This window comes from Vicia villosa, unplaced genomic scaffold (genome assembly GCF_029867415.1).
Source record: "Vicia villosa cultivar HV-30 ecotype Madison, WI unplaced genomic scaffold, Vvil1.0 ctg.000009F_1_1_2_unsc, whole genome shotgun sequence".
NCBI classification, from domain to species: Eukaryota; Viridiplantae; Streptophyta; class Magnoliopsida; order Fabales; family Fabaceae; genus Vicia; species Vicia villosa.
Genome location: NW_026704938.1, coordinates 238,905 through 250,001, shown reverse-complemented (window position 1 = coordinate 250,001; position 11,097 = coordinate 238,905). Strand labels below are relative to the sequence as shown.

The 11,097-nt window shown below is 32.7% G+C and overlaps 2 protein-coding genes across 3 annotated transcripts; both read left to right on the top strand.

Moving 5' to 3' along the window:
* The first annotated feature begins 6 nt into the window (after positions 1 to 6).
* On the top strand, positions 7 to 3,834 carry LOC131621509 (metal tolerance protein C2). Its single transcript, XM_058892558.1, has 7 exons — positions 7 to 224; positions 1,640 to 1,728; positions 1,870 to 1,939; positions 2,064 to 2,102; positions 2,252 to 2,402; positions 2,521 to 2,610; positions 3,583 to 3,834. The coding sequence occupies exons 1-7, from the start codon at positions 136 to 138 to the stop codon at positions 3,682 to 3,684; spliced, it is 630 nt and encodes a 209-aa protein (XP_058748541.1). The 5' UTR covers positions 7 to 135; the 3' UTR covers positions 3,685 to 3,834.
* A 918-nt stretch (positions 3,835 to 4,752) lies between these two features.
* On the top strand, positions 4,753 to 10,302 carry LOC131621505 (uncharacterized). 2 transcript variants are annotated; one of them, XR_009289612.1, is made up of 3 exons: positions 4,753 to 6,253; positions 6,350 to 6,458; positions 10,009 to 10,302. XR_009289612.1 is itself a non-coding variant. In XM_058892554.1 (2 exons), the coding sequence occupies exons 1-2, from the start codon at positions 5,150 to 5,152 to the stop codon at positions 6,398 to 6,400; spliced, it is 1,155 nt and encodes a 384-aa protein (XP_058748537.1). In that variant the 5' UTR covers positions 4,753 to 5,149; the 3' UTR covers positions 6,401 to 7,166. The 2 variants fall into 2 exon arrangements, 1 of the variants encoding a protein (XP_058748537.1); XM_058892554.1 differs by lacking the exon at positions 10,009 to 10,302 and having other exon boundaries at positions 6,350 to 7,166.
* Positions 10,303 to 11,097: the final 795 nt, after the last annotated feature.

Sequence of the window (11,097 nt, the reverse complement as noted above, 5' to 3'; positions counted from 1 at the left end):
CAGAATTTTATGTGACTGTGATTCAAGTAAACTGTAGTGAGCTTCTTCCATTTTTATCTCGTGTTTGGTGCATGACATCTCATTCGGTAGATTACATCATGTGCACTAACATATTGAATTCTCTTCTTCGGTTGCATGTGTAGACAGCTGTTTCTTTTGTTTATGTCATTCTCCCTAGCAGTTGAAGCACTTCATGCATTTGTACAAGATGAATCAGAACACAAGTAAGTTTGTGTTCGCAATGATTGTTTATGTTATAATTATATTACTTCTATCAAGTGTTTTACATATCAAGCAGCAAAAGATTCGACCTATTGTTTTAGATATTCAGAATTGTGTTAGGGGAATTGATAGCTAAAACAAAAAGCAAAGCGATATTTCTTAGAAAATAGGCTGAACGTACACAAGGAATTGTATTAAACAGCAATACAGAATTAAATACAATGATTCCCAGAACATAGGGCTGCTATAGAGAGGTCCACCCCTCTGCTCTAAACAAACTGCTGCTCCCAATGTTTTGCTGCTTAACCTACTAGTAACCTGGTAACACATTCTCTCTCCTCTGGCTCTAACCAAATTTCTACCACCTCACATGTGCATAGTCACATACTTCCTATCACCTGGTGACTTCTAGTCCTCTATTTCTTTTGTAGTATAAATTTTTAATATCCTACTAAGAAATAAGGTCACAACTTCTACAGAAAATGTAGAAAGGGTTTACTATAGGAAGAAGATTAGAAATAATCGTTGAGCCTCATGTTTTATAGCGAGGCTAGGGTTAGTTAGTTAGAATAAAGCCAGTCAGGTTGATAGTTGTTATTGAACTTACTTAACTGGGTTATGCCAGTAAAAAGAAATTAGAATCTCTCGCGTACCTTCTTTTGTTTCTAATCAATAAACTTACGGACAAATAATTCCCCTTCCGCTATCTTAATTTTCAAAGGACCGTAACACTTATAAAACGATTGAATAACAACATTAACTTCTGGAAAAGAACACAAAAAATATAGCCCACAAAAGATAATGCTACTAAATACCCTGCTTTAGGATGCTTGTTATAAATGGCTTGAATTTTGGAAGAGTGGCTTCTAGATCTACGGATCTTTGAAATTACAAATTCAATAACTAGATTTTGCTGCAGTTTTCATCACATCTATCTAATTTTTTTTCTTTCTTTCTGTTAAGAGTGCCACGTGAGATGAGAGATTACCTGAACATATGTTTATAAGTGGGGGCAATCCCCACCTTACAAGCGGGTTTGTAAGGTTGAGTACTTGAGTTAGGTCCAACCCAAATTTAAGATAATATCAGAACCTATCAAAGATCCATTGAGCTACATACTATCATGTTTTGGCATCAGTTCACTTGGGTCAGGTTTCAAATGTTCAGTTCTGGTGTGTGAGAGGGTGTGTTTAAGAGTCTCACATTGGATGAGATGGCCTGAACCTATGATTATAAGTGGGGGAATTCTCATCTTACAAGCCGGTTTTGTGAGATTGAGTTAGGTCCAATCCAAGTTTTAAGGTTCATCAAGAAAAGGGATTTTTTTTATCTAAATTATTTGTTTTTCATTTTAACAATATGGTTCTTGAGTTTTTATTATAAGTTAATATTTCTTATGACTGTTTTCTGTGTACAGGCATTACTTGAATGTTTCTGCAGTGACCAATTTATTTGTGAATCTCATTGGCGTGTGGTTCTTTAGGAACTATGCTCGGATAAATCTTGGTTAGTATTTGTCATGTGTTTAAGATTCACTGGATTAAGGATTTAACATTTTTCATTTTTCAAAAGGGATGCTTGTGTTTTGGTAGTTCCTTTTGAGCCTTGAAGTGCAACAATTTTTATCTCCTGTAATTTATCTTGCAGCTTACAGAAATGCAGAAGATATGAATTGCCACTCTGTTTTCCTGCATGTTCTTACAGATTCCATTCGCAGGTAGATATACTTGAATTTCTGTCATTGTACATTGACAAAACATACTAACACCCCTTCAATTTTGATGCATTTCTTTTCCTCTACAAGTTCGTAACAAAGCTGATATACTTCAATGGTTTCTCAGTGCAGGTTTGATATTGGCATCTTGGTTATTGTCCATCGGGTGAATACCTTTTCATATTATATCCGTTTGGTCTTGAGCAAGATGAAAATTAAAAATGCATTTGAAAAAAAAATGAATTTGTAAGCCTCCTCCTAACCCGATTTATTCAGTTATTGTAATTTGACTTGTTTCCTTTTCCTTTCTTATAGGGTTGAGAATGCAGAAGTGTTGTGTTTGGGACTCGTTTCTGTTGCAGTCTTTACTCTAGTTTTGCCTCTCTTTAGGGCTACTGGCGGTATCTTGCTCCAAATGGCACCTCCTAGCATCCCAACTACTGCTTTTAGCAAATGCTTGAGACAGGTTATAACTTTTTTTCTTGGGAACTATGTGCTTATACCCCCATGCAGCTCGGTGATTGTGGTCCCTTACTGCATTGATGCTTTTACTTGTTAAGTATTGTATGTTATATATTGTTCAGATTTCTGCTCGGGAAGATGTATTGGAAGTATCCCAGGCCCGTTTTTGGGAATTGGTGCCCGGTCGTGTGGTTGGTTCACTGTCGATGCAGGTAATTTGTTATTTGTTTTCCTTCCCTTTGCCGCTTCAACTAAGAGGAGCATACAGTATGTCTGGAGACAACCCTTGAAAATATGACTTTGTATATGGTGCATCCCCATAATAGGTGATGGACAACGGACAACGAATTACTCCGTAATTATTTATAATAATACTCGTGTGTTTGAAATCTCACTTTCCCAGCACCTCTAATGCCATCCTTTATTCCAACCCTAATCGTGGCCCCCAAATTTTCTTCATGAATTCACTCTGAGCTATGATTTTTTGTATATCTCATGAACTATAATCTTGAGAACAACATATAAAAGAGAGAAGACAAAAAGGCATGACAGAGAAACCAACCTGTCAAGGGTCTGCTGCTATCTACTTGTCCCCATTCCACTCCATTGTCAAGCCCATCCCCTGTTGTTTTTCTCTCTCTAATATGCCTCTACGGTTTTTTCTCTTTTGGAAAATAAAAGAAGTGATTTAAGAATAATAAAACTTAAAAACCTAGCATTTTGTTTTTGAAGCCGTGCAAATTGTTGTGGACAGAGTCATAGCTTCTCATTACTGAGAAGGAATCCTCGTTAACTGGGAATTGCTATGATGGAACAAGTTGAAACTAATGGGTTTGAGAATTATGATGAGATACAAAAATTCACCAAAGAGAAAATCTTTGTTCTCAATTCTAGACACAAATACATTTAATTTAAACTATTACAGATTAAACCACATGTACAATACACCACCTATAAGACGACATACTGTAGAAGCCTTCGAAACAAGTATGTATGGATACACCCCTCACATTGTGAGTGCTCTCAAATGTGAAAATGTTAAACATATTAAGTTAAAACCTGAATATGATTTTCAATTTGTTGTATTAGTATTGTTAGTAGTATCAAGTATGGCATGTTTCCTTATCTTTTTGTATCAAGTAGCTGCACTGTAGATACTGACTTGTAGTGTATAAATCTGACAGGTAAAGAAAGGAGTGGATGATGCGCCAATACTAGAATTTGTGCATCGTCTATACCATGATTTTGGTGTGCAAGACCTCACGGTGCAGATTGATTATGCATAATGATTAGGTTGTCTCAACACAGTTTCATCCTTATGATTATTACCAAGGGTTGTATGCACATTAATGTCATTGTTTGTTACTGCTGAAAGGATAGTAGCATAACTTCTTATTTAAGAAATGGTTGAATTCAACATAATTTTTTATCGGATAGATAGACAGATTTAAATAAATTTTAATCAATTTTAGTAAATTATGTGTGAAATTTGATAACTAAACAAAGTGTGAAATTTGATTGTAACAGAGGATAATATTGGACCAACACATTGAACTGAGATATGATGGACATTTATCGATTTCTCGCATTACTTTTTATTTATTATTTAACAAGAAACTGAATTACTACCGCGTGAATGCCATAATTACAAACAACATCCTCATTCAGGGATAAAGTCATGTTTAAAATTAAACACTAAAGATTAACAAAAGATAAAACATATTTGGCCAAGTTATCAACAACTGAGCTACTGGGAACAATCTTTCATTCAAAATGATTCATAGCTCATTGAGGCCTTCATATCTTCAAATAAGTTAAAAGTGCTTCAAATAAGTAATAATTGACATAAATAAGTTTTGAATAAATTGATTCAGGTTAAATGTGAGTTGAAATTAAATAATTGACTTATGTACGTAAAAATGAGTTCTTCAATAAACTAAGTGTAACTTTGTTTCACATATTTGAAGCTAATGGCCGTGCATTTAGCAGATTCTCCAAATTGGAGCTTCTTAATTTTCATGATTTTTTTTGCAAAGGGTCACGAGAAAAACACTCCAAACTCATGTCTAATTTTTATGTTAGTTTTTAAAATACCTCAAGAAAATATGTATAAATTAGATATAGGTGTAAAATAGTTTTATATAGTCCATATATATAAATCTAATCTAAAATATAATTGAATGTAAAATTTTCAACTTAATAGCAATTTATATTAATTTATTGTGTGGACAAACTCTCATTGTTAAATGTAGTTTGATTTAATTCTTTTTAGCTTCAAGCTTTCTCTTAAGCAAAGTGTTTTATCCTTATGCTAGTTATTACTAGTTGACTTACCTTTCGTGACTCTGAACAAACAAGGCCAACATAAATTTAAAGTCTCAACTATTACACAAACGAAAGGAGATTAATTAATAATTATTATGTGAATTTTATTAAAATAGCATTAAATGAAAATAGCATCAAACTCCACCGGCTAAAATGTGAGGAATCTTACTTCTTTTAACCTCTATTTAACAAATGACAAATTTTAACATCATAATTCCGGACTTCCCAATAACCATCCACATGTCTCCAACATACATTACACTTTTAGATACCTCCTAAAACCATCAATCACAAACAACAAACAACTAATAATAATAATAATAATCTCATAACACCTTGTTTTCAATAATCAAAAAATCATTTCTTTTTCAACTGTTGAAAAGGAGAACCAGTTCTATTATCATAAGCACTTTCACAAAAACAGAAATGGATTCAACACAAAAAAACTCACTAGTTTCACACTTTAGCCATCCACATCTCTTGCAACACACAACCACACCCTCAACAAAAAACATAACCTGCTTTGGTTGCAACCAAACAATCACACATGAACAACATTACTACGTCTGCAAAACATGTCCATTCTCTCTCCACAATATCTGTTACAAAACACCCTTAATCACAAACCACCCTTCACATCCAAGTCACGATCTCTTCCTCCTCGTCATACCTTCGTCTTCATCGCCTGCTACGAAATCCACCTTCAACTGCATGGCATGCAAGCAACACGCCACTGGTTTCTGCTACCATTGTGCCGAATGCAACATTTTCTTTCATTCTATATGTATCACACTTCCTCTCTCGCTTTCGATCGCGCAACATCCACACAAAATGAAGCTTGAGTTTTCTCCGCCTTATGATTTCTTTTGTGATCTGTGTGACAAGCCTAGTTACAAAGGGTGGCTCTATAGGTGCAACATGTGTGAATTTGATATACATGTAGATTGTGCAGACAAGAATATTGGTGGTGCAGTTAGAATTGATAGTGCGGTTTCTGGATGGAATAAGAAATTGTTTAGTCCATTGAAAAAACATAGCACAATCAATGGGAAAAAAACTATGATGGAACTTGGACTACAAGAAACCGAACTAATTACAAGTACTCATTCTGTTTCTTTGGAAATTTTGGATGGAATAACTCCACTTCGCGATAAAATGACTCCTCTTTCTGATGATACAAGTCCACTAACATCAAGTAACCAATTTAGTGACTCGTATTTTTCAATAGATTTGAATAAGTCTTATTCGACAAATCATGATCGTAGAGGTCAGGTACGAAAAGAAGTTAATAATGATTATATTAGTCAAAGTGCCGTATCAAGCAATTCAGGGCAAGGCGATGAAGATACAATCGGTGTAGTTGATTATTGGCTAAAAAATCATTCGCACAAAGATAAGGTGAATAATGCAGCACTTTTCAAAGGAGGTAGTGGTTCTGAAGATTCAAGTCAAAAAGTGTTGATGAAAAATCCTAAAGAAAGATTTGCTAAATGGTCTGCTAAAGATCAAACTACAAGCAAAGCCGAGGCAGTAAGTTCAACTACATTAAATTTCTTAATTTGAAGACACTGCATGGTTTTTCGTACACGGAAGAATTTATTTATGTCATATTGTGTATGCTTGCAGGAAAATAACAGCCATTCAGGTTGGAGGAAGTTGCTATCTTGTTGCCTTTAGCAATAGCGCAGATATATATATGCAAGGCACACAGTATATGAGAGTTGTTAACAAATTGGTTAGTAAATTTCCCTAGAATTGAAAGATATATATTCATGATTGATATCAAGTTTGTTTCTGCAAAGTACTTTTGTACATGTAAATTCTAGTCCTATATACTATATTGCAACAAATAAAAAAGAGAGAACCTTCTTAATTTGTCAATATTATTTTGAAAACTATTTAGTGACTTTTTAAATGTATTAAGTTAAATTGCCCACTGCCATAGCAGTTACAGAACATATAGAAGTACTATGTAGCTACTTTAGGATCATCGAGATAATCACCGAATCCGAATAATGAGAGCTCCTACAGTCATAATTTGAAACTTTTTTTCCCTGTTGTTACTTGATCAAACTTTTTCAAATAGTCGCGTAGATTCTCAATAAGCCCACCAAGTTAAGTCGATGTGAAGAAGTTAACGCAAAAGCGTGTGTATCTTTGGGAAATATTGATTCATAAGAGTCATGTATTGTTGGATCGTTTAACTGCTCATTCAGCACCAGAATGCTAAGGTGCTATCATAATTCCTGAAATAGAGTCATAAAAAATATACGTTGTGCCACATTTCGGATTTTTCAATGTTGTTAATCTGTTATAGTTAGTTAGTTTTAGCATTATGCACTTCTTTTAGTTAGTTACACTTCTGTTAGTAAGTGTGACTGTGACTGTGACAGTTGAAATTGAAACCTTGTTGTATATATTTGGGCTCAATGTCTATTATCAATAGATGAGAAACTTATAACTTCTTCTCATTGCTTTGCTTACTTTGTTTGTGCAATGCTGTGTATTATAATGGTTGCCATTGTTATCCCTTTATATCTCCTTTTAATTCCTTCATCTGTTTGGAATCTTTTCTCCTCTCTTTCTTCAATGGCAACCACGATCTTCCCAGATTTTGACATAAAGCTTTGCAGAATGTAGAATAGTTGATATCCAATTGCAAAAAGTTTGATTAAAGAAATTTCTGAAGTACTTGTATGAGGAACTGCCAATCAAGAGTATCAAATACCTTCTTAATGTCTATCTTCAAATCCGTTGTTCACTTCAAATGTTTTCTTATTCAACACGTTAATAGCCTCAAATGTTATGACAATACATTCATTCGACCATTTGTCCAAGTATAAAAGTTACCGGTAGTGTCAAGGCGAGTGAGACGATTAGAATTGGCCCATAGCAGGAATTTACCTTATAGTGGTCACTATAGTGTTCTGAACTGCTAAGGTTCTTCCCATAGCAGTCATTCTCCGCTCCGCTTTGCTATAGCAGGATAGCACTGCTATTGGTTGCTATTGACTACACTGGTCTACCCCTGCATTACAAGTGTGAATTATTCTTGTATTGATGGAATTTCTTCCTCATCACCCCACTTTTTAGGATGTGTTGATTGAAATTTCTCCTTAACTCTCCAGAAACTATGTCCATCAAACTATCATATGACTCAGCTAAGTGGTTAATGTTGTTTTCAGCATATAAGAAGCTTTCTTCTCCATCTGCATCCTTACATTCTACATTTTTTTTATCACTGATTTCTTTATTGTGTAACTCCATTACCTTATTAGTGTTGATCTCAGTAGTGTTAGCTCAATCAATTTATCTAGTTCCTAGTCGACCACATCATTATCAATGATATTTATTATACTAGTGACCTCATTCAATTGCTTGTTATTCCACCAAAATAGCCCCGACCCAAGGACGTCAGTTCTCAATCAAAGACCATATTTTCTTCAACCGTTCCCTAAGTTCTTATGCCTTGAATGGTACGTGTTACGACCGCCTTTAAATTTTAAGTTTATAACTTAAATAACAGAGTCGCCACCTATATTTATTCTATCCTAAGGATAAGGGAAATACGGGAGAAAACCTAAATAAAGAAATTCTAGGTAAGTCGAGAAATTAGGATTAAGGGAAGGTGTTAGGCACCCTTAATCCTTCCTTAAGGTTTTTTATGGCTCTCGGGTTGGGTAAGGTTTATGGTAAATAGTTTGTGGTTAAATAGTAGGGTAAAGAATAAAATCTTAAACCTACAGACAAATTATATTTTAGGGAAAGGGGACTCGTTTCGGTTGTCCGAATGCCTACGTACCTCCTTAATGGAGGATCAGAGTCAACGTAGTTCGTATGGTTTGTTGGTGTTTTTTATGGGATTGTACACCATTATTTTTGTATGTTGATGTGTGTTTTAGTGAGTTCACGTAGTTCGCAGTTATCGTAGTTCGTAGTTATCGTAGTTCGTAGTTACGGAAAAAAATATATTGTGTACAATCCCTTTTTTTGTATTTTTGTATTTAAATAAACATGTTAAATGTATTTTAGTTTATTTAGAATAATTGTATTTTTGATTTGCATTTAGATAATTTAAATGTTTTTTTTTTTAGAATCTAGAAGTTAAAACATATTTTTAAGTGTTTATATAATAACATTTATAATTTCATAAAGAAAAGCTAATTAATAAGACAAAATATTTTTTAAGTATTTTCTAGCAATTTGAAATTTGTATAACGTAAACAAATCATATTCTAATAAATTAACCATAAAATGTCCTTTATATTTAATTATGAAAAGATTTTAATAAGTTAAAAAAAGTCAAGTGTTTAGATTTGAATAATTTTTAACAATCTAATTTATCAAATTATTTTAATAATTAGATCTTTTCTATTAAACCAAAGCAAAAGTTGAAGTTTTAATAGAATATTATAAATTTAAATCAACTAACATATTTAAAAAAAAAAGTTAAATACTTATTAGATGTATTATTTTATTATTCTTTTTTTTTTTTAAAAAGGGAATAAAAAGATAATAACTATTATATCTTTGTTTAAAAAAATACTACGTAATAATTATTTTTAGTTAGGTTTTTTCTAGATTTATCAATTAAGTAAAAAAAAAGGAAATTTAAATGATATAAAGTGGGTGTGTTTTATATTATTAAGCAATTTCTAGGGGTGTCAATATTATAGGCCTGGCCCAATATGACTCAAGGTCTGTTTGGACAAATAAAGGCGTACGTATGGTATTTACGGTGGATTGCAGAATCGTGATCGTTTGATCTAAATCTAATGGTTCACAGAATTACAATCTGGGACGTAGATTTAGAATAGGACGATCCAACAGTCTGCATGTGTTTTTTGAACGAAGGAGCATGGTAAGAGGCGTATACAGAATTTAATTCTTGTATAAACCATGTGGCCATGAGAAGGCCACATGGCGCTGATCGGGTGGCTGCAGGGAATTACTTCTCCCATTTCCTATTATTTTCATTTCCATTTTTTATCTTCCCCTCTCTCTCCTCGGTTTCCTTCATTCTCTCTCCTAAATCCCATAAACCCAGAACGTTAAAACAAGATGAAGATCTTCATCTTCTCCCCAATAACCCTATGAATCCTAACCCTCAAACCTTAGAATCCTAAGTTAAATTTCCAGAAAGAATACAAGATACAATCAAATACGGGCACGCATGCAAATCGATAAATTCCCTAAGCTAAGTGATTTTTAGATCTTACCTCTTCCAGAAATTCTTTACGATTTATCCCCTGGTTTTCGCGGCTAACCCTTCTTCTTTCTTTCAGGTGCTAGCGACGGTGCAACAATGGCTTCTCCGATCTACTTTTTCTCCGTCTCAATTTTCCTTTCGTTTTCTTTTCGTTATTAATTTTCACCCCCTTTTTGTAGATTTTCAGATTTTAATTTATAGAGCTTTTTAGGATTAGTCGATTTAGGAAATTAGATTAAGAGCTTTGATTGCAGATTCGATACATTTTTAATGTCTCAGTCCGATTTGATTTAGTGTTTAATAAGTTTTGATTTTGATTCAAAATGTTTCTGGATTTAGAGATTTGTTTGTAATTGTAATGAATTTTGAACGATTTTCTGTATCTTGCTTTTTAATACGAAATTATTTCTTGTTCCATCTTGATTTGAATTTTTTGTTGTTATTGATTCCGGATTTTAATGTTTTGGATTCGAATTGATTAAAGAAAATTTTTTTGTGTGAGGTGAAGGTGGCTTCGGGGGAGAAGATGAACAGGGTTAGGGTTAGTTTACTTAGTCAATTGTTTGATAAATAAATAAAAATTAAATAAATATCTGAAATTAATATTAAACAATTTAATAATTTTCTTTACTAATCATAAAGCTGTTAATATTAATAATAATAATTAATATAGTGGTAATTTTTATCATTGAAAAAGTCATTATTTTTATGTTAGTTTATTATTATTATATTAAAAATACAAAATTCTAGCCTAAAAACAAGGATATAAGCGTCCCCTTTTGTTACCAATTTTTGGCCATTTTTCATCATTAATAAATATATTTTTTTAAATTGATTAAATTTAGAAAATTAGTTTGTTTTAATTTGAAAAGGTCAAAGACCATTGTTTATTCCTTTTTTTCTTTTTTTTAAAACTTATATAACTAGAACCAATATTTTAATAAAATAAATAATTAAAAGGTAATTTATTAAATTAATCAATTAGTTAAATAAATATATGTAAGATAAATATTAAAACAAGATACTTCTATATGGGCTCTAATTCTATGGGCTAAGAAATATTTTAACAACTTACACCCCTATTTTGCATGCACCCTTTGGAGAAAATAATTTTTGAAATGGACTTAACAATCACAAAGTTAAGCCCTTAATATTTTTATTTATA

Bases quoted from the DNA above. Each gene is read 5' to 3' on its own strand.
- LOC131621509 (XM_058892558.1), top strand. From the start codon at position 136: ATGTGTAGACAGCTGTTTCTTTTGTTTATGTCATTCTCCCTAGCAGTT. The intron at 225-1,639 runs GTAAGTTTGTGT...TTCTGTGTACAG, and splicing joins CAAGATGAATCAGAACACAA to GCATTACTTGAATGTTTCTG. The intron at 1,940-2,063 runs GTAGATATACTT...ATGGTTTCTCAG, and splicing joins CTTACAGATTCCATTCGCAG to TGCAGGTTTGATATTGGCAT.
- LOC131621505 (XM_058892554.1), top strand. From the start codon at position 5,150: ATGGATTCAACACAAAAAAACTCACTAGTTTCACACTTTAGCCATCCA. The intron at 6,254-6,349 runs GTAAGTTCAACT...GTATGCTTGCAG, and splicing joins CTACAAGCAAAGCCGAGGCA to GAAAATAACAGCCATTCAGG.